Raw genomic sequence first — 27,997 nt, 5'->3', positions numbered from 1 at the left:
AGGGGAGTGGAACCTCAACCCAGCATGTAATCATGATAGAGGTTAGTGTAATAGTATTACATCAAAATTACAGTACATCAAATGTGCCCAGTTTATTTAAGAAAGGCTCCCTTCAGCTATTCACTAGCTTACATGTAACATCCTCATTTCTCTGCCATAGGGGGAGCGTGTGAGACTTCCCTATGACATTAATATCCAATTATACTCATGTACTGGTAACAACCTACCCTCTTCTTGTGTCAGTCTGCAAATGCAGAAGCTGCAGGTCATGGGGTCAAGCTGGAGAGGTCCGAAGGAGATGAGGACCCACGGCACAGCAGAGACATCCAGACTGGAGCAGCGCATGGAGTGGCGCCCCCTGTAGCCACCGAGGACCTCACCGCCGCGTCCCAGGCCAGGACCCGATGCAGCATCACGGAGGTCAGTGGAACGCCGAACGCCGTCCTCAAGACAGAGACGGAGACAGAGACTTTAACTGTAACACAAAGGCTCTTACATACAGGATCTAACCACCGATCAAACTCCGAGAGACTGGGCTGTGTTCCTGCTCCAGGCTCAGAGTATTTACCAGTATTTCACCAGAGCCAGGGGACAGTTAATTCCTGTGGAGATGAAGATGGTGATGCGTTAGACACTGGCGTTGATGATCCGTCTTGTTCTTACACTACAGAGATGAACCCTGGCAACATGCCCTTGGGTTTAGAGACACAGACTGATCTGTCTAGAGGGGACTGGAATCGGTACAGTAGTAGTGTATACTCTGAAGGGTGCCTAGATAAGAAGGGGGATGTTATAGTCATAGATGAGGTTACTGTGAAAGTGGAGGGCGACGCTCCTCCCACATGGAATGCAGACCTAGGAGACGGACACTCACAGGGCAGAGATTTCTTAGATTACAGGGGAAATCTAAATGTCGCCACCCACTCCCCTTTACACACGTTCAGGGATTGCGATCCAGTGTCCACATCAATGGCACCTTCCGATTCACACGGCCGTGTGATTTTCGATCAGGTATTACATTTAAACGATAGGGCTATAGCCCAGGCTCGTGGAGGGGGAGCAACAACGGTCGGGAAAGAGAAACTGGCTAACTGGAATGCAGACGAGACTCACTTAGGAGAAGGACACTCGCAAGGCAACACTAGTGACTTCTTAGATTACAGGGAAAGTTTAGAGACAAATCTAAATGTTGCAACCCACTCCCCTTTACACCCAGTGTCCACGTCGATGGCACCTTCCGATTCACACGGCCAGGTTCTTTTCGATCAGGTATTGAACTCAAAAGACCAAAGAGCCAAGGCGCGGAGAGGGGAAGCAACACCGGGCGGTAAAGAGAAGCGGTTTCTCTGCATGTTCTGTAACAAAGGCTTCAGCTGCTCCCAGAAGGTGGAGATCCACCAGAGGGTCCACACAGGGGAGAAACCATTCAGCTGTACCCAGTGTCACATGTGCTTCACCCATGCTGGCAACCTAAAGAGGCACCAGAGGGTCCACACAGGGGAGAAACCGTTCAGCTGTGCCCAGTGTCACATGCGCTTCGCCCAGACTGGTGACCTGAAGAGGCACCAGAGAGTACACACGGGAGAGAGGCCGTTCACCTGTACGCACTGCGGGAAGAAGTTCTCAGAGAGGAGCTACCTCAGGATACACCAGCAGAAAAACCATTCCATTCTATAACGTAGAAAGTAACCATTCCACTCGATAGCTTCTGATGTTTAGCTCAAACCCTGCATTAAAGGCAAAGTTGAATTTTCATTGTCATCAGCAGAAAGGATCCACAGATGCATTTGGAAAAACGAGAGTAACAGATTAAAGTGTTGAATTTTCCTGGGTAGAATATTGCATCCAGACATTGTGTAATATATAAGGCATATATACACCTAAAAAGTATGTTACATCTTGTGTTTGTACTGTGTGGGTTATATGTTGACATAACTATTTAATTACTTCCATTCAACTACAAAAAAAAAATCCTAAAACACTTATAATGAGAAAATTATTACATTTTATGCAGTTTATCAAGTTCATGATGATTTCTATTTGAAGCATGTGTATATGTGGTTTTCATATGGTGTATTTAAAACTTGTTCATCTTTAATAAACCCAAAATGGGACTTTTCAGTCTGACTTTTGAGACTCTCTTTAGTATACATCACATCTGATCTCACCATATTCTGCAAACACCAGATAGCGCTTTATAACCAATACACACTTACTAAATATACTTGCACATACCCACACAATAACAAACACCTACTGTGCACGTCAAAATAGTTTAATCAGGTTTGTCTAATGATGACTAAAAGCAACTTTTTTACCCACAACATCATTTTATGTCCACCATGATGGGTTTAACAACAATGAAGTCATTCTGTAACTACAGTATAGGACTCAAACGTAATGGGGATGGGTAAACACTCCATGTTGAAAGTGTGTGTATCTCTGTACCTGAGGGAGTGTATGTCTGTGTAATCTATCACCTGTTTCTTCCAGGAGGAGGGTCCAGAGGTGCTGCTGGTGAAGAAGGAGGGTCTGGCGCACCATGGTCATGGAGGACAACCAGACTACACTTCCTGAACCCACAGAGGAACCAGTTAAGCAGCACAGGACCACATACAGTCTCACTGTGAACTACTGTGAACTACTCACTGTGAACCCACTGTGAACTACTGTGAACTACTCACTGTGAACCCACTGTGAACTACTGTCTTTAGATATTAGGTCAGGGCCCATATTCACAAAGCCTCTCCAAAGTAGGAGTGCTGATTTAGGATCAGTTTTGCCTTTTAAATCATAATGAATAAGATTATATGGAAAGATATTCGATCTCCACGTTTGCATAGTATCAAATCAACTAACATGTTTGCGTAGTACTCATAGAAATCCCTCATTGCCCAATCAGAAGATGCTCCATAGCAGGGTGCTCATATCATATTTCTTGATCCAACATCCTCTCACTCTGTATCTCTTACAGTCAGTAGACATGGAGGATGGGAAGCCTGATCTGCTGCTGGTCAAAGAGGAGACAATAGAAGATGGACAAGAGAGCATTGACCTGCTGAGTGGACTAAAGATGGGGGAGCAAGGTAAGGGAGAAATACATATAGCCTACATACAGTAATAGATCTTCAATGGGAATAGTGATAATCCTGGCTATTATTTTTTTCTTCATTCATAAAATGGCATCGACATAATATACAACTTAAAGTATGTTTTAAAACAAAAACACGCAATGTATGAATTTGACCAGATAATTGACCCCCCAAAAATTAATATGAAAAGTTCTCTGCCATGTTTTTTAAGTCTATTTTCTAACCTCTTCCTGCTGGTGGTTGGTTGGAGGCTAACAGAGGAGACTGGGCGGCCATCTTGGATTCCCAGACTTGTGCAACCAAGGCCCCTAGGGATTTTATTTATATTTTTTTATTTCACCTTTATTTAACCAGGTAGGCCAGTTGAGAACAAGTTATCGTTTACAACTGCGACCTGGCCAAGATAAAGCAAAGCAGTGCGACAGAAACAACAACACAGAGTTGCACATAAACAAATGTACAGTCAATAACACAAAAGAAAAGAAAAATTGAAAAATCTATGTACAGTGAGTGCAAATGTAGAAGATTAGGGAGGTAGGCAATAAATAGGCCCTAGAGGCGAAAATAATTACAATTTAGCATTAATACTGGAGTGATAGATGTGCAGATGATGATGTGCAAGTAGAGATACTGGGGTGCAAAAGAGCAAGAGGGTAAGTAATACTATGGGGATGAGGTAGTCGGGTGTGCTATTTACAGATTGGCTGAGTACAGGTACAGTGATCGGTAAGCTGCTCAGACAGCTGATGCTTAAAGTTAGAGAGGGAGATATAAGACTCCAGCTTCAGAGATTTTTGATGACATCACCAAGCAGGCCAGGACCAGAGGCGACATCGGAGGTCAGTGGATTAGACAGCTTCCTCAACTCTGGGCTCAGGAACAACACTGTTAACAACAACCAGAAACAGACAGTCAAAACAACAACCAAATTTAGTCTCCATGACAACAGACTGCCTGAGACCAGGGCGAGGCGTAGATTTGGTCTGCGGGGACGGGGAGGTGTCCATATGAGACCAGACAGAGACTCGGCTAGCAATGCTCCGTCCTGCTCCTATAGTTGTGATTCAGAGAGACTGATGGTCCCTCAGGTTAACCTCCTAACAGGTGCTGCCTTCAGCCTGCCTTCTATAGAATCTATCAACTGGAACATGGACCCTGTGACAACACAGACACTCCCTGGCCTTCATCCTCCTCACACTCTCCTCCTGTTAAACCAGACCTCAGACAATACCAATGTCTCAACACTAAATGGCTACACAAGCCCATTGACAAATGACAGTAGTAGTAACGCTATCAGCAGATCTGGTGGCAAAGAGAAGAGCTTCCCATGTTCATTCTGTGGGAAAGCCTTCAGTTTCCCCAAACAGGAGGAGATCCACCAGAGGATGCACACGCGTTTGAAAATCTTTCGGCCGCCAACTGTGAGATGTTATCTCAAAGGCACCAGCTGAAGATGCACCTGAAGGTCCATAAGGGAGAGAGGCCGTTTGCCTGTATAGACAGTGGGAAGAGGTTCTCAGAGAGGAACTACCTCAGGATACACCAGCAGAAAATGCACACGGCCCATGTATAGTGTGATATGTAATGTAGTACTTGTTAGTTTGTAGTTAATTCTATTGGTTTGGGATGTAGTAGTAGGAACGTGGATGAGGTGAACTGAGGTGAACTGAGGAAAGAATGAGTATGATGAAGCAGAGTAGATGATGTGGGGATGGTTGGTGTGATGGTGTCTGTAAAAATGCTTCACTGATGAAAAGTGACAATCTTGTCCAGTTGTTTGATGCTGGTGTTTTATAATGAGGAAATGAGTGCCTATGTTTACTTGACATTAAGTAGTGTGTAATGTAATGACAGTGTTATAAATGTGAATTATCAAAAGTGAGGGTACCATATTTACAGAAAAGGTAAAGTGTTACCATAGTGAGAAGTTATTCTACCTATCGTTTTGTGCAATAAAATTATGGTACTTCATGTTATGTGTGCATATGACCATTTTGTTTAAATACATTTTTTCCTTATCTCAGTCGAACCAAAACATACTTAATTTTTGAGTCAACACATTGACATTATTTTTTATGAACTCCAATGACTATTTTTAGGTACTTGAATCAGTGTTAGAAATGGGCTTGACTGTGGTTAAAGTTTTATATGTTGTTTCTGTGTGTACAGCAAAGAGTTTCTTATATAAACCTTTATGCTTTTCTGTTCAATTTGTCTTTACAGTCTGCAGTCCATGAGGACCTGCTGATATCCGGTGTTGCTGGTGGGAGAGACTTGACCTCTGAAGCGGCTGGTCACAAAACCTGACCCCGGACCAGGACTCTGGATCAGAAACCGTCCCTCTTCCTTCCTAAGTCAGAACCTGGACCGAATCACGAGGGACAGAGACTTCACCACCACACAGAACACAACCAGTGGACAGGTGGACTGAACAACCTCAGTCCTGGTGGTCATCAGAGAGACTGTGGCCCCACCCTGGGCTTCAGCCTTCACAGAGACTGGTGGTAGTCTATCAGCAAGTCTGTCTTCTCCGACAGGGTCTTGTTTAATGCTTGGTGACTGGGTTCATAGAAAGTGAAGCTGGACCTATGTCTAGCCTTCCTCTTTTACCTCATGCTTACCCCACCAATACAGACATGGTCAGGTTGCACGTTCACCAGAAGAGGTGCATAGCCTATAACACAGCACACAATCCAAACAACATCCAGTCAAGGAGGGAGCTCAAAGACTAACCACCTGAACCACCTCTGGTGTTATTGGGTCACAACATGGGAGGCCGAGCATTAGGACGGACGCCGACAAGCCACACGCCTGCCCCATATGTGGAAAGCGCTTCGCTGAGGCGAACTATGTGAAGGACCACCAGACCTTTCACACCAAGGAGAGGCCCTTCAATTGTAAACTGTGTTAAGGCGTCCGCATGCTTCCCAGCCAAAACAGTTTGGAAGAGTTTGTACATATATTATGAGGCAAGCCGAAGTCTACGCCCCTTCGTTGGTGACTGGTCAACAGTAGAGCTTCTTCATTAGTCTTTGTCATTCAACGAGAGAAGACTAGTTGTCGTGCACATTTTTTTCATTGAGATATACAGCACCAAACATCTTAGTTAGCTGTGAAATTGCGCGACTAAGATCTCGGCAAAAGCGTCCAATTTAATGACAGATTTCTTGAGTTATCTTAGATTAACTAACTATTTTGAGATTGTATACTGGCTACAGCGTCTCAAAATGGACAAACAGTACTATTGCCGTTTTTTTTCTAGTTTTTAAAGCGAAGGTCTTAAGGGAGTATGCGAGCACACTTGTTCGGTTAGGCGCCACTCGAACTGAAGAATGCTGACGCCTTTACAAGAGCTTCTCCTTCGGGAGTAACCTTATCTGACACAGGGGTGTCCACAATGGGGAGACATTGTAGCAGTGTGGCTTGCGATGTACACAGGGGTTTTCTGGGAACCATTCTTTAGCTGAATTATTATAGTTATCATGTGAAGTGTCTTGGGGTAAGAGGGTAATTAACCACATACCCCTCATTAACCCTTATTTACCTTACTGAGGTAATTTAGATGGAAAAAATGAATTATATTATTTTCGACTGTATTCTTGCTAACACACTTCTTTCAAATCAAATCAGCTCCGAGCTTGAAAAATGGTGATCAAAGGAGATTTGATGAACGTAATAAGCTGTACCGTAATTCAAAGAACAGTGCGCAATACCTTTTTCATTTAACCCCGCCCTTGAGCTATGACGCCAACAAATAAAATGCTTTGTCTTCAGTGTAATTACATGTTTCTCTCCTGAAAACCCTGAGCAGTCGACAGATGAACTCTCAGAAATTGAACCTGAGGAATGTGAATAGGAAGAACCTGCGCCAACAGGTGAGGTGAAGGCTTCCAAGCCTCACCCAAATTATCAGGAAAATGCCAGAGATGACTTGGACCCAGTGGGAGAACAATTCGTGGAGAGCATGCTAGCAGATACAGAGGCTTCCAGTCATCGTGCTAAAGCTAGTTAGCATTGGCTTGCAAAACTACTTTAATTGCCTTCATACTGGACACAGACATAAAAATGGTATCCACTAGTTAATCTGACTCTGGGGAAGTAGTATCCTGAAGTATCCCTTTAATTGTACTGCACAGATGGAATGGAAATCCCTGAAGATTGAATTGGTAGTAGCAGCAGAGAAGTTTAAAATGTACTTTTTGGGTCACCAGCCACTGTCGGGTCGAGAAAAAAACTACCAGCCACTCAGATTTATTTTTACCAGTCAAAATATTTTGTAATGTTTTTAAAACAAGAAATGTATTAGTAAGAAGTAATGTGGCATATTGCTCAATTTCATAAATTTGACTTCAGTCTTTTAACCAAAATATCAGATGTGACAAAATGTTCAGCTGCCTCTTTAATGTTGGGAGGTTACGGTGGTAATGGTCACTTGTGTCTGAGATTTAGGATCTGACTAGGGCGTCTCTTCGCTATCAGTTCAAGCAGCAGACTCAAACTAGCGTTGAAAAACAACCGAGCTTATGAACAAAACGATGTGAACTGCCAAGAACATGAGGACAAAGTCTCACTTTGTAGACTTTAGAGTAAATTAGATCAACTTTTGTGCCTGCGGATAGCGCCTCCAAAAATGAATCTATCATAGCGCACAGCTCTATTGCCAGGCAGTGTTGCGTCTTGATGTGGGATATAGGATTCGTATTTCTTTGTGCGATTAACATCTTTGACACAAAACAGCAGAAATACTTTGAACCGCTAGTGCAGCATTTTTCTACAATAAATCGCCACTCGCACATATGCTCATACTTTTTACAATTTTTTATTCGCAAATGTAATGCTCGCAACGTAGCTGGTAAAATAAGACATTCTTATCTAAATCTAATTTTATACCTTGCCTAACATCACTATTTGTGAATTTTTAAGCACTTATGTAATAAAAAAAAAGGCACAAAGGCTTCATACTTCAAAGGCTTCATAATTCATAAAGGTCATGTTAACTAACTGACATTACCTCCGAGAACAAAACCTCCTAAGCCTTTCCCCATAGGAATGGCTGAATGAACCAGAGGTAACTCGTTCCGTTTTTTAGGACTACGAACTGGAGAGCTCTATACATCGAGGTATAATGAGGGCGCTCTAACACGAAATAAATGGTGGTGCAATTGCCTCGACCCTGCTCCCCCCAATTTTTTTTATACAAATGTGCAATGCACTTTCCGAACTGTGAAAGGCAGCAAAAGCGTCTAGTCTGCCGGGAAACCACACGAAGAAGTAGTAAACGGAAGTGAACAGTGACCAAAAACTATTTCCACGTTAGCGTTTCTTTTGTTATTTAGACATTTATTAACACCTTGGAACTCAAAATATGACTAATTTAACTGCACAGCATTACTTATGTACCCCGGGTAATGTTTAAGTAGCGTTGAAGACAGGACTTGGTTGATATAGGTGATATAGTTAACGCTAGCTAGCGGCTAACGTTAGCTAACAATGGCTACCTGTAACTCTAACGTTTTGGTTTTTCACACTCAAATAGCCTCCGTTATGGAGGTGCTAGCAAATGCAGCCGTTGCAGAAATCTGTAAACTCGTAGACGATGATTATGCAGTGTTTCGTTTGGAAATGACTCAAAGCCAGAAAGAAAACAGGGCATTGCGGAGGAAACTACAGCTACTTGAACTGAAGGTGACACGGGAGCGCGCAGAGAGGACAACGCGAGAGCGCGTCCTCGCCAGTCGTCCTAGTAGTGTCAAGATCCTCGACCGATACAGAGGAATTACAAGAGGTAAGCTACATCTTGAAGAAGGCCGAAGCTGCGGGGTCTGTCGTCCCGTTCCCTTCTGCGCATGTGTTCAGATTTCTTACCCAGAGTTGGGTCTTGGTCAGTTTTTGGATAGCGTGCCATTCTTCCCCTGATTACTTAACTTGCTATCGTGAATTTCTTTCCATGTTACGTTTATTTTACTAGGCAGGTCAATTAATAAGAAATACTTCTCGCACAAAGACTATTCTAACCATATTTTTGATTTACTGAATTTTATTTACAGATTTAAAAAAAGAAATGTTTAGGGTTGTTGGCCCCATGTGATCGGGCTCCCCCAGATAGCATATGAAATAGTCAGCATTGAGCAAATTTTAACATGCAGCTGGCCAAGAACAGAGCAGCACATTTTTCTCTTCACTGTAATCAGAGGGCTCATTTCAATAATATGCATGCTAGTCTCTCTTGGCTAAAAGTTGAGGAGAGACCGACTGCATCGCTTCTCGTTTTAATAAGAAACAGTGTGTTAAATTCCAAATTGCTTGCATAGTCAACTTACACACAGCACTGACACCGACACTTACCCCACCAGACATGTCACCAGGGGTCTTTTCACAGTCCCAAGATCCAGAACAAATTCAAGGAAATGTACAGAATTATACAGAGCCATGATTGCATGGAACTCCCATCTCATATAGCGGAAGTGAACAGCAAACCTGGTTAAAAAAATTAAATAAAAAATTAAGCAACGCCTCAAATGTTTTGGCTCACTGAGCAAATTTTTTGACTTTTGAGGGGAAACTTGGAACGTTTTGAGACTTTTTGTCCAACTTACAACGTGCGTTTACAGTGAACACTGAGGCTTTACCCTTAGTTTTAGACAGCAGCCAATAGGCTTTTGTGGCTATTTGAGCATAATGTAGGCCTACCAACAAAGACAAAAGGAGCAAATCCCATAACATTTTCACATGGGAAGAGCATTTTTTATTTTGTTGGTATGCTTTTTTCATTATTTATATATTTTTTTCAATTTCGTGATATCCATTTGGTAGTTAGTCTTGTCCCATCGCTGCAATTCCTGTACGGACTCGGGAGAGGTGAAAGTTGAGAGCCGTGTGTCCTCCGAAACACGACCCGCCAAACCGCACTGCTTCTTGACACACTGCACGCTTAAACCGGAAGCCAGCCGCACCAATATGTCAGAGGAAACACCGTACAGCTGGCGAACTGAAGTCAACGTGCATGCTCCCGGCCACAAGGAGTCGCTAGCGCGCGATGCGACAAGGACATCCCAACCGGCCAAACCCACCCCTAACCCGGATGGCGCTAGGCCAATTGTGCGCCGTCTCATGGGTCTCCCGGTTGCGGCCGGCTACGACACAGCCTGGGATCGAACCCGGATCTCAAGTGAATTCTCTAGCACTGGGATGCAATGCCTTAAACCGCTGTGCCACTCGGGAGACCCCGGAAATAGCTTTTGATTTTTATGATACAGCCTACAGTAGCCTATATGTGGTGTTCAATGCAAGCCTACATATATAGTTGAAGTCGGAAGTTTACATACACCTTAGCCAAATACATTTAAACTCAGTCTTTCACAATTCCTGACATTTAATCCTAGTAAAAATTCCCTGTCGTAGGTCAGTTAGGATCACCACTTTATTTGAAGAATGTGAAATGTCAGAATAATAGTAGAGAGAATGATTTATTTCAGCTTTTGTTTCTTTCATCACATTCCCAGTGGGTCAGAGGTTTACATACTCTCAATTAGTATTTGGTAGCATTGCCTTTAAATTGTTTAACTTGGGTCAAATGTTTTGGGTAGCCCTCCGCAATAAGTTGGGTGAATTTTGGCCCATTCCTCCTGACAGAGCTGGTGTAACTGAGTCAGGTTTGTAGGCCTCCTTGCTCGCACACGCTTTTTCCGTTGTGCCCACAAATTTTCTATAGGATTGAAGTCAGGGCTTTGTGATGGCCACTCCAGTACCTTGACTTTGTTGTCCTTAAGCCATTGTGCCACAACTTTGGAAATCTGCTTGGGGGTCATTGTCCATTTGGAAGACCCATTTGTGACCAAGCTTTAACTTCCTGACTGATGTCTTGAGATGTTGCTTCAATATATCCATCATTTTCCTACCTCACGATGCCATTTATTTTGTGAAGTGCACCAGTTCCTCCTGCAGCAAAGCACCCCCACAACATGATGCTGCCACCCCCATGCTTTATTGTTGGGATGGTGTTCTTCGGCTTGCAAGCCACCCTTTTTCCCCTCCAAACATAACGATGGTCATTATGTCCAACCAGTTCTATATCAGATCTGAGGACATTTCTCCAAAAAGTATGCTGTTTGTCCCCATGTGCAGTTGCAAACCGTAGTCTGGCTTTTTTATGGCGATTTTGGAGCAGTGGCTTCTTCCTTGCTGAGCAGCCTTTCTGGTTATGTTGATATAGGACTCGTTTTACTGTGGATGTAGATACTTTTGTAACTGTTTCCTCCAGCATCTTCGCAAGGTACTTTGCTGCTGTTCCGGGATTGATTTGCACTTTTCGCACTAAAGTACGTTCATCTCTAGGAGACAGAACGCGTCTGCTTCCTGAGCGGTATGACGGCTGCGTGGTACCATGGCGTATATACTTGCGTACTATTGTTTGTACAGATGAACGTGGTACCTTCAGGCGTTTGTAAATTGCTCCCAAGGATGAACCAGACTTGTGGAGGTCTACAATTTTTTTTCTGAGGTCTTGGCTGATTTCTTTTGATTTTCCCATGATGTCAAGCAAAGAGGCACTGAGTTTGAAGGTAGGCCTTCAAACTCAGTTTACATCCACAGGTACACCTCCAATTGACTCAAATTATGTCAATTAGCCTATCAGAAGCTTCTAAAACAATGACATCATTTTCTGGAATTTTCCAAGCGGTTTAAAGGCACAGTCAACTTAGTGTATGTAAACTTCTGACCTGCTGGAATTGTGATACAGTGAATTATAAGTGAAAAATAATCTGTCTGTAAACAATTGTTGGAAAAATTACTTGTGTCATGCACAAAGTAGATGTCCTAACCGACTTGCCAAAACTATAGTTTGTTAACAAGAAATTTGTGGAGTGGTTGAAAAACGAGTTTTAATGACTCCAACCTAAGTGTATGTAAACTTTCGACTTCAACTGTATATACAGTTGTGGCCAAAAGTTTTGAGAATGACACAAATATTAATTTCCACAAAGTTTGCTGCTTCAGTGTCTTTAGATATTTTTGTCAGATGTTACTATGGAATACTGAAGTATAATTACAAGCATTTTGTAAGTGTCATAGGCTTTTATTGACAATTACATGAAGTTGATGCAAAGAGTCAATTTTTGCAGTGTTGACCCTTCTTTTTCAAGACCTCTGCAATCCGCCCTGGCATGCTGTCAATTAACTTCTGGGCCACATCCTGACTGATGGCAGCCCATTCTTGCATAATTAATGCTTGGAGTTTGTCAGAATTTGTGGGTTTTTGTTTGTCCACCTGCCTCTTGAGGATTGACCACAAGTTCTCAATGGGATTAAGGTCTGGGGAGTATCCTGGCCATGGACCCAAAATATCAATGTTTTGTTCCACAAGCCACTTAGTTATCACTTTTGCCTTATGGCAAGGTGCGCCATCATGCTGGAAAAGGCATTGTTCGTCACCAAACTGTTCCTGGATGGTTGGGAGAAGTTGCTTTCGGATGATGTTGGTACCATTCTTTATTCATGGCTGTGTTCTTAGGCAAAATTGTGAGTGAGCCCACTCCCTTGGCTGAGAAGCAACCCCACACTTGAATGGTCTCGGGATGCTTTACTGTTGGCATGACACAGGACTGATGGTAGCGCTCACCTTGTCTTCTCCGGACAAGCTTTTTTCCGGATGCCCCAAACAATCGGAAAGGGGATTCATCAGAGAAAATGGCTTTACCCCAGTCCTCAGCAGTCCAATCCCTGTACCTTTTACAGAAGATCAGTCTGTCCCTGGACTTTCTGGACTTTCTTGGGCGCCCTGAAGCCTTTTTCACAACAATTGAACCGCTCTCCTTGAAGTTCTTGATGATCTGATAAATGATACAATCTTACTGGCGGCAATATCCTTGCCTGTGAAGCCCTTTTTGTGCAAAGCAATAATGACGGCATGTGTTTCCTTGCAGGTAACCATGGTTGACAGAGGAAGAATAATGATTCCAAGCACCACCCTTCTTTTGAAGCTTCCAGTCTGTTATTCGAACTCAGAATGACAGAGTGATCTCCAGCCTTGTCCTCGTCAACACTCACACCTGTGTTAACGAGAGAATCACTGACATGATGTCAGCTGGTCCTTTTGTGGCAGGGCTGAAATGCAGTGGAAATGTTTTTTGGGGGATTCAGTTAATTTGCATGGCAAAGAGGGACTTTGCAATTAATTGCAATTCATCTGATCACTCTTCATAACATTCTGGAGTATATGCAAATTGCCATCATACAAACTGAGGCAGCAGACTTTGTGAAAATTAATATTTGTGTCATTCTCAAATCTTTTGGCCATGACTGTATATCCTCCAAAAATGGATGTAGCAACTACAGATTGCCCCGTTAATTCTATCAAAAGTGTGCAAGTTTGAGCATGTGTCCATTAGGCCTATGGATATATTTTTTTTAATCATAATTTATTAGATTGAGCAATAAAAGCCCCACTTTTATTCCATAGGTTGGGATTTGCATTATGCAGCTGTTGCAAGAGCGCATTTTTTACTGTCTGTCCACTGGTTTAAAAAACTGAAACTGCTTGAATTCAACTATTATTGGGAGAGCAGCAGTGGGATTCACATCAGTGCACTATGTAGATATCAATAGTAAGTAATATACGTATTGCCGTAGACTACACCACCGCTATCATCCTTACCTTCAAGTTGGATAATCTTTGGATGCCGACAGCAGTCGCACCATTGGAAGCCTACAAGCCTATTTCTGCTCTTTTCCCGCAATCCATCAAACACATTTGGTGTGTCATCATAGTGGTCTCTGATTTGTGGTCAGACTCGCTCAGGTGGAACAAAGTTAAACTTGCGACTTTTTCAATGCTGATTTGAATGGCAGTGAGAAAGCAGAAATGTCTTTTTTTTTTCGCAATCATCCTTTCTGAATTTAAAAGTAATCCTCGAAGTAATCATCTAGCTTTTCAAAAGTATCTAATCTGATTTACAATATTTTTGCTGGTAATGTAACAGATTAGTTACCGATTTTTGTAATCCCTTACTCCCAGCCCTGTATATAACTGGGCTAATAACTCGCTAACGAGCAACGAATATCAAATAATGTGCACGCACACTGCAATGCTCTCTGATCTGAAAAGTGCATTCACTCATATGTTTGAAAGACCGCTCGTAAGCTAGCTACCCCGTCAATAGAATTCTACTCCGTTGCGCTCTGGCTCTGCCTACAAGAAAATCACAAACTCAGTCTTGCAAAATTAGATTTGTTTTGGTTTGTTGCATTGAAAAAGGGCTGATTTTTTTATAATGTTGATTCGATCACAGAAAAAACACTGATCTATATAGTGCAAACTAATGGGGCGAACTCAGTGAAGTTGCATCTCTTGGTCTCTGCAGAGGCCTGGCATTTCTTCTGAGCAGCAGTGATTCTTCGATGAGGTTTAACGGCTGTTGGCATCCAATCAATGTTGCATTGCTGCCACCTACTAGACTGAAGTACAACTCCCTTATACAGTGCTTGAATAAATAAATAATAACCCTACCTTCTAACACTACACTCACAAAAAAACACCACCCTACTCCACTATTTAAAACTATTTAGTGCTACCTCAGGCCAACAACCTGAAAGGATGGGACACCACCACTCAACACACCCTGTAACTCTTCTGATGTCAAGTCTCACACACCCAAATACCTCTCTGCAGTTGCCACCACAACCTCAATTTTCTGTGACTTATGTTCCATCCGTGCAGTACAGTTGATAACCATAACCTGTGCTATAAAGGCTAAAAATCAAATCTTACTGAAACATATCACTTCTTGGCCTATCCCTCTGTACTGGTAAATATCTACTACTCACACCACTCCTCTCAGGATCCCTCCCCTTGACCCATCTTCCTCTACTTTCTTCACTGCCTCAGCATATGACAACTTCTGCACTACTCTAACCCTGGAAACCTCAACCTGCCTCTCTCACACTGGACATTTCTGATCCCCAGCCCCATGGGCACCCCTACAATTAACACATACCACTAATTTCCCCAATGCTACACATTCCTTTGTCTCATGCCCTTCTGCACACTTCTCACACCTAGAGGAACCTCCCTCCTACACACTGCTGCCACATGCCCAGAGCAGCATTCCTGGAGGAGGTGCACAGCTTAGAGGGAACATTGGTTGTGGGTCCCCTGGAGGTCAGCCCCCCCCCCCCCCCCCCCCCCCCAGATAGCATATGAACAGGTCATAAACCATAGCAAATGGGTAGAATTGCAGGAAATTAGCTTGAAATTAGCTAAATGTGTAAAATACCATGAGATTAGCTCATTAGATTAGCTCATTAGCTCAGCTATAAAACTGCAGTCCGATATTATTGAAACCCTTGATAAAGAGGAGAAAAATGACTGTGTAAAATAAATAATTCAAATACTGAGCTATATGGTATGACCTTTTTTGGGGGGGGAATTTATATTATTTTCACCACCACTAGTGGTCTAGTCATCTGACCAAAGCACCGCTTCCAATCCAATTTATAATGCTGTTTAGCAAACTCCAGGTGTTTACATTTTTTGGACGACATTAAAATGGTGGGTTTAGCGTTGAAATGAGGATACACGAGCAAAAAATAACCCCAAACCTACTGTAATATAGGGTGGTGGATCTTTGATGTTATCGCTCTATTTTGCTTCCACTGGTCCTGGGGCCCTTGTTATGGTCAATGGCATAATGAACTTTACTCAGTATCAGGATATTTTTGCCAAAAACCTGGTTGCCTCCGCCAGGAGACAAAAACTTGACCGCAAATGTATCTTCCAGCAAGACAATAACCACAAGCACACATCAAAATCCACAAAGAAATGGTTAATTGCAATGTCAATCTCAGTCTCCAGACTTAAAACCTATTAAAAACATAGTTTGAATTGAAGTTGGCAGTCCATCTGCGCAGACAAAGGATATCAAGAATATGGAAGGATTCCGTATGGAGGAATGGTCTACAGCCTTGTTCACATTGGCAGTTTGAAGTGGTGCAATTTTTTGGGGGGGGGGCATATCTAATTTGAATCGGTTCTTTTTCCTGCAGTCTGAACAGCCAAAAAGCACATGGAATCAGATATTTCAAGCCATACAAATCTGATTCCTGTCCATGCGACTTGTCTGAACAGTCAAATCTGATTTATTTTCCCTCAAGTGGTTTTTAGACTTATTTAGCATATCTTGTTGCCTGCTAGCTACTCTGTTGACAGTTTTGGCAATAACATGTGTTAGCTAACTAGCTTGTTCATTGTTTACAAACAAATGACTGAATATGCTAGAAAGCAAAACAGCTTCCTAGCTAGCTAGTTGACTGCTGTGACTAGCGAAAAAGGACTCGTTTTGAAAGTTGGATCTTTTAAAGTGTTCTTACACTATGATTTTGAACATTCAAAGCAACTAGGAAATGTCCATAGCAGACATTGTTGTCACCTTAGCTTGCTACATAACTTCTGAGTGATAGGAACCATGTGCACCACCACCAATCAGCCTACACAACTGTGCACACACCTGTCGTTACTATGACAACTAGCATAGCCATGTCAGTAAATGACTGCTGTCTGAATTTGGTCATTTGTAACTTGCTGTTTGGACAGTCAGTATTCCAAAACAGATTTGAAAAACTAAACTGATTTGAGCATTAAGGCCTGCAGTGTTAACAGGGCTTTAGATCCTTTCCAATGTGTTCTCCAACTCATAAAACGTTAGAAAAAGGCCCCTTGACATTATCCTCACAAGGTGAGGTATCGAAAGGTATTGCAAACAGGAGTATCAATAATTTGGACCCCTACCCTTTTTGAGAATTGTATTTATTACTTGTTAAACAAAATCTATTTCTCTGAGCAATTGTATTATTATAAAACATAACCACTCATTTTCCCCCAATAATTCTCTTAGGTGAAGGACATCTCACTGGAGGCCACAGGAGCTTTGTGAAGCATGCAGGACACAAAACATGGAGAGATGACCAACCTATAGCTATAGATGAGGGGAGTGGAACCTCAAACCAGCATGTTATCGTGATAGAGGTTAGTGTCATAGTGTAACATAAAAAATGACAGTACATCAAATGTGGCCCGTTTTATTTCAGAAATGCTCCCCTCAGCTATTCACTTGCTTACATGTACATCCTTATTTATCTGCCATAGGGGAGCTTGTGAGACTTCCCTACGACATTGTTATCCAATTCAACTCGTGTACCTGTAATCCTCTTCTTGTGTCAGTCTGCAGATGCAGAGGCTGTAGGTCCTGGAGGATCGTCTTTGGTCAAGCAGGAGAGGACTGAAGGAGAGCACCGACGACACAGCAGAGACATCCAGATTGGAGTGGCTGGAGTGGCACCCCCTCTAGCCACAGAGGACCTCGCCACCGCGCCCCAGCCCGGGGCCCTATGCAGCATCACGGAGGTCAGTGGAACGCTGAATGCCGTCCTCAAGTCAGAGAAAGACACAGAGACTTTAATTTTAACACAAAGGTTCTTACGCACAGGACCTGACCACAGATCAGACCCAGAGAGACTGGGACCACTGCGCTGTCCTCCTGCTCCTGGCTCAGAGTATTTACTTTACGGTAACCCGAGCCTGAGGATGGTTCATTCCCATCGGGACTCGGGTGACGCGTTAGAGACTGGCAATGATCTGTCATGTTCTTACACTACAGAGATGGACCCTGGCAACATGCCCTTGGGTTTAGAGACACAGACTGATCTGTCTAGAGGGGACTGGAACCAGTACAGTAGTAGTGTGTACTCTGAAGGCTGCCTAGATAAGAAAGGGGAGATTATAGTCGATGAGAGGACTGTCAAAGTGAAGGGCGAGGCTCCTCTGACATGGAATGTAGACGATACTCACTTAGGAGAAGGACACTCACAAGGCAGAGACTTCTTAGACTACAGGGAAAGCTTAGAGACAAATCCAAATGTCGCGACCCACTCCCCTTTACACACGTTCAGGGATCGCGACCCAGTGTCCACCTCGATGGGGCCTTCTGATTCACAGAGCCGGGACCTTTTCGATCAGGTTTTGAACTCAAAGGACCAAAGGGCCAAGGTTTTGGGAGGGGGAGCAAAATCAGGCGATAGTAAAGAGAAACGGTTCCTTTGCATGTTCTGTAACGAAGGCTTCAGCTGCCTCCAGAAGGTGGAGATCCACCAGAGGGTCCACATAGGGGTGAAACCCTTCAGCTGTACCCAGTGTCATATGCACTTTGCTGAGGCTGGCAACCTGAAGAGGCACCAGAGGGTCCACACAGGAGAGAAACCCTTCAGCTGTGTCCAGTGTCACATGCGCTTCACCCAGGCTGGTGACCTGAAGAGGCACCAGAGGGTCCACACAGGGGAGAAACCTTTCAGCTGTACCCAGTGTCACATGCGCTTCGCCCAGGCTGGCAACCTAAAGATGCACCTGAAGGTCCACACGGGAGAAAGGCCATTTGCCTGTACGCACTGTGTGAAAAGGTTCTCAGAGAGGAGATGCCTCAGGATACACCAGCAGAAAAAACATTCCACTCTATAACATAGAAAGTAACTATTCCACACGATAGCTTCTGACACTTAGATCTAACCCTGCATTAAAGACAAAAATACATTTTCATTAATGTCAGCAGATGCATTTAGAGTAACGAGAGTAACATATTTCAGTGTTGAATATTCCAGTGTAAATATTACATCCAGACATTATGTGATACAATGCATTTGGAAAGTATTCAGACCCCTTGACTTATTCCAGATTTTGTTACTTTAGAGCCTTATTCTAAAATTGATTAAATATATTTTTTTCCTCATCAATCTACACAAATACCCCATAATTACAAAGCAAAAATAGTTTTTTGATAATTTTGTCAAACTTATAAAAAATAACAAACTGAAATATGACATTTACATAAGTATTCAGACCCTTTACTCAGTACTTTGTTGAAGCACCTTTGGCAGCGATTACATCCTTGAGTCTTCCTGGATATGACGCTACAAGCTTGGCACACATGTATTTGGGGAGATTCTTCCATTCTTCTTTACAGATCCTCTCAAGTGCAGTAAGGTTGGATGGGAGTGTCGCTGCACAGCTATTTTCAGGTCTCTCCAGGGATGTTCGATTGGGTTCAACTTCCCTGTGGCTCTGTTGTGGGGTTGTGGGTTTGATTCCCACGGGGGACCAGTACAAAAAACAAAAACAAATGCATGAAATGAAATGTATGCAAGTCGCTCTGGATAAGAGCGTCTGCTAAATGACTAAAATGTAAAAAAAATGTAAATGTTCAAGTCTGGGCTCTGGCTGGGTTACTCAAAGGCATTCAAAGACTTGTCCTGAAGCCACTCTTGGCTGTGTGCTTAGGGTCGTTGACCTGTTGGAAGGTGAACCTTCGCCCCAGTCTGAGGACCTGAGTGCTCTGGAGCAGGTTTTCATCAAGAATCTCTCTGTACTTTGCTCTGTTCATCTTTCCCTCGATCCTGACTAGTCTCCCAGTCCCTACCTGCCGCTGAAAAACATCCCCACAGCATGATGCTTCCACCACCATGCTTCACCGTAGGGATGGTGACAGGTTTCCTCCAGGCGTGACACTTTGCATTCAGGCCAAAGAGTTCAATCTTGGTTTCATCAGACCAGAGAATCTTGTTTCTCATGGTCAGAGTCCTTTAGGTGCCTCTTGGCAAACTCAAAGTGGGCTGTCATGTGCTTTTTTACTGAGGATTGGCTTCAGTCTGGCCACTCTACTATAAAAGCCTGATTGGTGGAGTGCTGCAGAGATGGTTGTCCTTCTGGAAGGTTCTCCCATCTCCACAGAGGAACTCTCGAGCTCTGTCAGAGTTACCATAGGGTTCTTGGTCACCTCCCTGACCAAGGCCCTTCTCCCCCGATTGCTCAGTTTGGCCGGGTGGCCAGCTTTAGGAGGAGTCTTGGTGGTTACAAACTTCTTCCATTTAAGAATTATGGAGGCCACTGTGTTCTTGGGGACCTTCAACACTGCAGACATGTTTTGGTCCCCTTCCCCAGATCTGTGCAATCCTGTCTCGGAGTTCTATGGACAATTCTTTCAACCTCATGGCCTTTATATAGACAGGTGGGTGCCTTTACAAATCATGTCTAATCAATTGAATTTACCACAGGTGGACTCCAATAAATTTGTAGAAACATCTCAAGGGTGATCAATGGAAACAGGATGCACCCAAGCTCAATTTCGAGTCTCATAGCAAAGGGTCTGAATTTGCAAGCATTCTAAAAACCTGTTTTCACTTTGTCATTATGGGGTATTGTGTGTAGATTGAGGGATTTTTTTTTTTTTGTAATCAATTTTAAAATAAGGCTGTAATGTAACAAAGTGGAAAAAGTTGAGGGGTCTGAATACTTTCCGAATGCACTGTATATAAGGCATATAGACACTGAACAAAAATATAAATGCAACATGTAAAGTGTTGGTCCCATGTTTCATGAGCTGAAGCTGCCAGAACTTTACCATATGCACACTAACATCACTAACATCCCTGTTAGTGAGTATTTATTTTCTGCCAAGAGAACCCATCCACCTGACAAGTATGGCATATCAAGAAACTGATTAAACAGCATGATCATTACACAGGTGCACCTCGTACTGGGGACAATAAAAGGTCACTCTAAAATGTGCTGTTTTGTCACAACACAATGTCACAGATGTCTCAATGCCACAGATGTCTTCTTCTTTTTTTACCCCCCTTTTTCCTCACCAATTTTGATCTCATCGTTGCAACTCCCCAGCGGGCTCAGGAGGTGAAGGTCGAGTCATGCGTCCTCTGAAACATGACCCACCTAACCGCACTCCTTAACACCCGCCAGCTTAACCCGGAAGCCAGCCGCACCAATGTGTCAGAAGAAACACTGTTCAACTGTCAGCCTGCAGGCACCCGTTCCACCACATGGAGTTGCTAAAGCGCGATGAGCCAAGTAAAGCCTCCCTGGCCAAACCCTCCCCTAACCCCGACGACGCTGGGCCAATTGTGCGCTGTCCTATGGGACTCGCGCCGGTTGTGGCACAGCCTGGGAATGAACCCGAGTCTGTAATAACACCTTTAGCACTTCGATCCAGTGCCTTAAACCGCTGCGCCACTCGGGAAGCCCAGATGTCTCAAGTTTTGAGGGAGTGTGCAATTGGCATGCTGACTACAGGAATGTCTACCTGAGCTGTTACCAATTGAATGTTCACTTCTCTACCAACAGCTGCCTCAGCTGTTTGCTGATATTGTGATTGTGAACAGAATGCCCCATGGTGGCGGTGGGCTGATGGTATGGGCAGGCATAAGCTACGGACAACAAACACAATTGCATTTTATCGATGGCAATTTGAATGCACAGAGATACCATGACAAGATCCTGAGGCCAATTGTCTTGCCATTCATTTGCCGCCATAATTTCATATTTCAATATTTCAGCATGATAATGCACGGCCCCATGTCACAATGATCTGAACACAATTCCTGGAAGCTGAACATTTCCCAGTTTTTCCATGGCCTGCATACTCACCAGACATGTCAACCATTGAGCATGTTTGGGATGCTCTGGATCAACGTGTACGTACGACAGCTTGTTCCAGTTCCCGCTAATATCCTGCAACTTCGCACAGCCATTGAAGAGCAGTGGGACAACATTCCACAGTCAACAGCCTGATCAACTCTATGCGAAGGAGATGTGTCACGCTGCATGAGGCAAATGGTGGTCACACCAAATACTGACTGGTTTTCTGATCCACACTCATCTTTAAAAAAAGCAATCTTTGACCAACAGATGCATATCTGTATTCCCAGTCATGTGAAATCCATAGATTAGGGCCTAATTAATTTATTTTCATTTGACTGATTTCCTTTTATGAACTGTTGCATGTTGCGTTCATATTTTTGTTCAGTATATAAGCCTAAAATGTCTGTTATATATTGTTTGTACTGTGTAGGCTATATGTTCACATACCTATTTTATTACTTCCATTCAACTACTTTATTTCTTTCCCAAGACACTTTTAATGAGAGAATGAATGCAGTTTATCAAGTTCATGCAGATTTTTTTGTTGATGTGTGTGATTTTCATATGGTGTATTTAAAACTTGTTTGTTTAATAAATACAAAATGGGACTTTTCATTCTGACTTTCATTGAATCTCTCTTTAATATACATCACATTTGATATCACCCTATTCTGCATACACCCAACAATGCTTTATAACCATTATAGACTTACTAAATATACCTACACATACCCACACACTAACAAACACCTACTGTACACGTCAACATAGGTTAGTAAGGTTTGTCTGACTTATCATAGCTGACTCATTTATCCACAATATCATATTCATGTCCACCATGATGAGTTTAACAATGAAGTCATTCTGTAACTACAGTATAGGACTCAAACATAGTGGGGAGTAAACACTCCATGTTGAAAGTGTGTTTATTATCTGTGTGTACATACCTGATGGAGTGTATGTCAGTGTAATCTGTATCACCTGTCTCTTCCAGGAGGAGGAGGAGGGTCCAGAGGTTCTGCTGGTGAAGGAGGAGGGCTGTGAGGAGGGTCTGGGGAACCCTGAGGGGACCATGGTCATGGAGGACAACCAGACTACACCTCCTCCTGAACCCACAGAGGAACCAGCTGAGCAGCACAAGACCACACACAGTCTCACTGAGGTGAACCCACTGAAATACTGTCTGAATGGTGTACGGTCAGGGTCCGTATCCACAAAGCCACTCAGAGTATTAGTGCTGATCTAGGATCATTTTAGCCTTTTCAATCATACTGAATAAGATTATATAGACAGGTTGGGACTTGATCCTCAATCAGCAATTCTATTTTGAGACTCTTTATGGATATGGGCCTAGGTCTTGATAAATGTTGTCTTAAGTTTAGGACCATTCCTTGCAATTATCAAACCATTTAAAGAGTGTAATAGCATTACATTTACATGTTACATAGCAATCCCTCATTGTCCAATCAGAAGATGCTCATATCATATTTCTTGATCCAACATCCTCTCACTCTGTATCTCTTACAGTCAGTAGACATGGAGGATGGGAAGCCTGATCTGTTGCTGGTCAAAGATGAGACAATAGAAGACGGGCCAGAGAGCATTGATCTGCTGAGTGGACTAAAGATGGGGGAGCAAGGTAAGGGAGAAATCCATATAGCCTACATACAGTAATAGATCTTCAATGGGAAGAGTGATAAGCCTGGCTATAATTTTTTTCTTCATTCATAAAATGAAATCAATACAAGTTATGCTTACCTTCAAGTTTCAAGTTGCATTTGTCGAATGCACAAGTACAGTGAAATGCTTAACTTGCAAGCCCAACCAAACAGTGTAGTATTCAATATCAAATAGTATAACTAATTAAAAAAAGTATAAAAAAAACGAGAAATAAGAGAGGAAGCTGTATACAGAGTCAGTGCAGGTACCAAATGTACAATGTGAACGGATACTGGAGTATTTGAGGTAGATACAGTGCCTTCGGTAAGTATTCACAACAGTGGCGGTCAGTGCCGTTTAAGATGAGGGAGGATTATTTTTTTATTGAGCATGGCCTTAACACCTTATTACAGCATATTGGATGACTGTCATTCATAGTCCATTCATCCAGCACAATGTAACATCGACAGGTTTAGGATACTACATGATACTCGAATTTTCCCTATACCCATCATGAGGTTGCTACAAAAGGTCAAGAGAAAAATGAGTCATCCAGACAGTTGACACATTCAATACCACCTTGCACACTCTTGCCTGCATCTAGCTGATCTAGGGTGTAGTCATTAGTCCTACATTTGCAAATGAGAGAGTCTATTTGCCAAATTTAGTTATGTTTATCTCCGTTCCGTTTAAGAAATGTTTTTCAACAGAATCAACTGAATGAATGCACTCGTTTTCACCACAAACACAGTTCACTTTCATAGCAGCCACATACAAAAAGCATGATCATTTCCTCGTATAATTCCTACTCACATCTATGCGCTCTCCTCCTGTCACCTTTTCCCTTGGCTTGTGGACTTTCCAAGCCAAACCTTCATTCCATAACTGCTAACCGCTACACACAGCCTACATCGTTGTCACCTAACGTCATAGTCAACATATTTAGCTACTAGCATTACTAAACCAGCCACAAACGTGTACAGCAGGCAGTTTAGCATTTACACCGGCGGACCCTGGTGGCAATAAATGTATAAAACCAAAAGCTTACCTTGGGAGAGTTTCAGTGTTAGCTAGCCATATCCAGCTAGCTAACATAGCATCTCTCTCTGTTTGAGCCGGGTGTTTGAGTAGGCTAAACTAGCTCGCGTTCGCTAGCAAGATGATTGAAAGTTAAAGTAAAAAAATACATGTATAGCTAGCTCTCTTTCTTAATCCCCCATTTTTTTAAAATTGTGTTTGCCCATAACTGTTCAACTACTCACCACATTTTATGCACTGCAGTTCCAGCTAGCTGTAGCTTATGCTACTAGATGCATTCTCTGATCCTTTGATTTGGTCGACAACAGGTCATACTGCAAGAGCTCTGATAGGTTAGAGGACGTCCTCTGGACATGGTCATAATTACTGTGAAAGTCTATGTAAGGGGGTGAGAACCATGAGCCTTTTGTATTGAAATCAATATACCCAGAGGAAGACGGAAACTAGCTGTTCTCCGGCTACACCATGGTGCTACCCCAGAGAGTGCTGTTAAAGCTACTGTAGACCTTTATTGCAAAAGTGTGTTTTTAAATCAGTTATTTGGTAACATAAATATGTTTAGTATAGTTTTATCTAAAAATGATAACTTTTTAAATGTTTTACAATTTTTATTTTATTCACTGAGGTCCCTTCCTCCTCTGAGGAGCTTTTCCACGGTTTGTTTTATTACAGCCTGAATTTAAGATGAATTAAATCGAGTTTTTTTTTGGTCACTGGCCTACACACAATACCCCATAATGTCATAGTGGAATTGTGTTTTACATTTTTTTTTTACAAATTCATTAAAAATGAAAAGTTGAAATATCATGAGTCAATAAGTATTCAACCCCTTTGTTATGGCAAGCCTAAATAAGTTCAGGAGTGAACATTTGCTTAACAAGTCACATAAGTTGCATGGACTCACTCTATGTGCAATAAGTGTGTAACATACATTTTTTTATGACTACCTCATCTCTGTACCCCACACATAGAATTATCTGTAAGGTCCCTCAGTCAAGAAGTGAATTTCAAACACAGATTCAACCAGGGAGGTTTTCCAATGTCTCACAAAGAAGAGCACCTATTGGTAAAAAATAAAAATAAATTGACATTGAATATCCCTTTGAGCGTGGTGAAGTTATTAATTACACTTTATGTGTGTGTGTGTGTGTGTGTGTGTACACACACACACACACACACACACACACACACACACACACACACACACACACACACACACACACAGTTACTACAAAGGTATAGATGTCTTTCCTAACTCAGTTGCGGAGGGGAAAGAAACCGCTCAGGGGTTTCACCATGAGGCCAATGGTGAATTTAAAACAGTTACAAAGTTTAATGGCTGTGATAGGAGAAAACTGAGGATGTATCAACAACATTGTAGTTATTCCACAATACTAACCTAAATGACAGAGTAAAAAGCCTGTACAGAATAAAATATTCCAAAACATGCATCCTGTTTGCAATGAGGCACTAAAGTAATACTGCAAAAAAATTGGCAAAGCAATTCACTTTTTCTCATGTATACAAAGTGTTATGTTTGGGGCAAATCCAATACAACACATTACTGACTACCATTCTCCATATTTTCAAGCATTGTGATGGCTGCATCATGTTATGGGTATGCTTATAATCGTTAAGGACTGTATAGTTTTTCAGGAAAAAAAGAAACGGAAGGGAGCTTAGCCCAGGCAAAACCCTAGACGAAAACCTGGTTTAGTCTGCTTTCCACCAGACACTGGGAGATTAATTTGCCTTTAGGCAGGACAATAACCTAAAACACAAGGCCAAATCTACACTGGAGTTGCTTACCAAGAAGTCAGTGAATGTTCCTGAGTGGCCAAGTTACAGTTTTTACTTAAATCTACTTTAAAATCTATGATAAGACCTGAAAATGGTTGTCTAGCAATGATCAACAACCCATTTGACAGAGCTTGAATAATTTTGCAAATATGTTGCACAATTGTTACACAATCCAGGTGTGGAAAACTCTAATTAGAGACTTACTCAGAAAGACTCCCAGCTGTAATCGCTGCCAATGGTGCTTCTACAAAGTATTGACTCAAGGGGTGAATACTTATGTAAATGAGATATTTCTATATTTCATTTTCAATACATTTGCTAATACATTTTTTAAACATGTTTTCACATTATGCGGTATTGTGTGTGGATGGGTGAGATTTTAGATTTTTTTTCATCCATTTTGAATTCAGGCTGTAACAACAAAATGTGTAATAAGTCAAGGGTTATGAATACTTTCATGTAGACAGGGATTAGGAGAAAATCCTAAAACAAAAATTCACAAAACACACATAATGTATGAATTTGACCAGGTAATTGACAACAAAAAACCTCCATATGTAGAGTTCTCTGCCATGTTTGTAAAGTCTATTTTGTAACCTCTTCCTGCAGGTGGTTGGCTGGAGGCTAACAGAGGAGACTGGGGAGCCATCTTGAATTCCCAGAACCAGACGGGTGCAGCCAAGGACCCAGGGGACAACATCACTGAGCAGGGCAGAACCGGAGGCGACATAGTGGAGGCCAGTGGATGGGACAGCGTCTTCAACTCTGGACTTGGGAACAACCCTGTTAACTACAACCAGAAACAGACATTTGAACACAAAACAACAGCTGAACTTAGTCTCTCTGACAACAGACTGTCTGAGACCAGGGAGAGGCGTAGATTTGGTCTGCAAGGACGGGGACATGTCCGTATGCAGCGGGAGAGAACAGACACAGACTCGGCTAGCGATGCTCCGTCCTGCTCCTATAGTTGTGATTCAGAGAGACTGATGGTGCCTCAGGTTAACCCCCTAACAGGTGCTGCCTTCAGCCTGCCTTCTATAGGATCTATCAACTGGAACATGGACCCTGCGACAACACAGACACTTCCTGGCCTTCATCCTCCTCACACACTCCTAATGTTAAACCAGACCTCAGACAATGCCAGTGCCTCAACACTAAATGGCTACACAAGCCCATTGACAAATGACATTAGTGGTGACGCTATCATCATATCCGGTGGCAAAGAGAAGCACTTCTCATGTTCGTTCTGTGGGAAAGCCTTCAATTTCCGCAAACAGCTGGAGATCCACCAGAGGACGCACACGGGGGAGAAACCTTTCGGCTGTCACCTGTGCAGAGCCAGTTTCTCCCACTCCTTCACCCTGAAGAGGCATCAGAGAGTCCACACAGGGGAGAAACCCTACACCTGCCCTCACTGTGAGAAGAGGTTCTCCCACCAGCACCATCTGAAGAGGCATTTGAAGGTCCATACGGGAGAGAGGCCGTTCGCCTGCACTCATTGTGGGAAGAGGTTCTCAGACAGGAGCTACCTCAGGATACACCAGCAGAAAAACCATTCCCATCTATAACATAGAAAGTAACTATTCCACTCGATAGCTACTGACGTTTAGATCAGACCATGCATTAAATACAAAGATACATTTTTTTTTATTGTCAGCAGAAAAGATCCACAAATGCATTTGGAATAACAAGAGTAATAGATTTCAGATTTTCATCTAGACTTGTACAGTGCCTTTAGAAAGTATTCACACCCCTTGACTTATTCCACATTTTGTTATGTTACAAAGTGGGATTAAAGTGGATTTAATTGTACTGTTTATGTTAATCTACACAAATGCTCTTTAATGTCAAAGTGTAAGAAGAATTCTAACATTTGTTAAACATTTATGAAAAATAAAACACTGATTAGTATTCATACAGTGCATTCAGA

At 42.6% G+C, this 27,997-nt stretch overlaps 2 protein-coding genes and 1 long non-coding RNA gene across 4 annotated transcripts; all 3 read left to right on the top strand.

Annotated features, from left to right (window-relative positions):
- LOC115191315 (zinc finger protein 227-like) lies at positions 1-27,995 on the top strand. 2 transcript variants are annotated; one of them, XM_029749190.1, is made up of 6 exons: positions 1-41; positions 244-420; positions 2,494-2,569; positions 22,670-22,729; positions 23,095-23,206; positions 26,674-27,995. In XM_029749190.1, exons 3-6 carry the CDS (start codon positions 2,543-2,545, stop codon positions 27,633-27,635), a joined length of 1,161 nt encoding a protein of 386 aa, XP_029605050.1. In that variant the 5' UTR covers positions 1-41; positions 244-420; positions 2,494-2,542; the 3' UTR covers positions 27,636-27,995. The 2 variants fall into 2 exon arrangements, with proteins under 2 accessions (XP_029605050.1, XP_029605049.1); XM_029749189.1 differs by lacking the exons at positions 2,494-2,569; positions 22,670-22,729; positions 23,095-23,206; positions 26,674-27,995 and having other exon boundaries at positions 7-41; positions 244-2,127.
- On the top strand, positions 2,777-6,871 carry LOC115191394 (uncharacterized). The gene is made up of 2 exons (XR_003877652.1): positions 2,777-3,086; positions 5,316-6,871. It is a non-coding gene; the product is annotated as an uncharacterized LOC115191394 (long non-coding RNA).
- On the top strand, positions 17,078-18,786 carry LOC115191363 (gastrula zinc finger protein XlCGF8.2DB-like). Its single transcript, XM_029749239.1, has 2 exons — positions 17,078-17,112; positions 17,308-18,786. Exon 2 carries the CDS (start codon positions 17,671-17,673, stop codon positions 18,595-18,597), a length of 927 nt encoding a protein of 308 aa, XP_029605099.1. The 5' UTR covers positions 17,078-17,112; positions 17,308-17,670; the 3' UTR covers positions 18,598-18,786.
- Positions 27,996-27,997: the final 2 nt, after the last annotated feature.

This window comes from Salmo trutta, chromosome 4, assembly GCF_901001165.1.
Source record: "Salmo trutta chromosome 4, fSalTru1.1, whole genome shotgun sequence".
In the NCBI taxonomy this organism is placed as follows: Eukaryota; Metazoa; Chordata; class Actinopteri; order Salmoniformes; family Salmonidae; genus Salmo; species Salmo trutta.
This window is presented reverse-complemented; position numbering and strand designations above follow the sequence as displayed.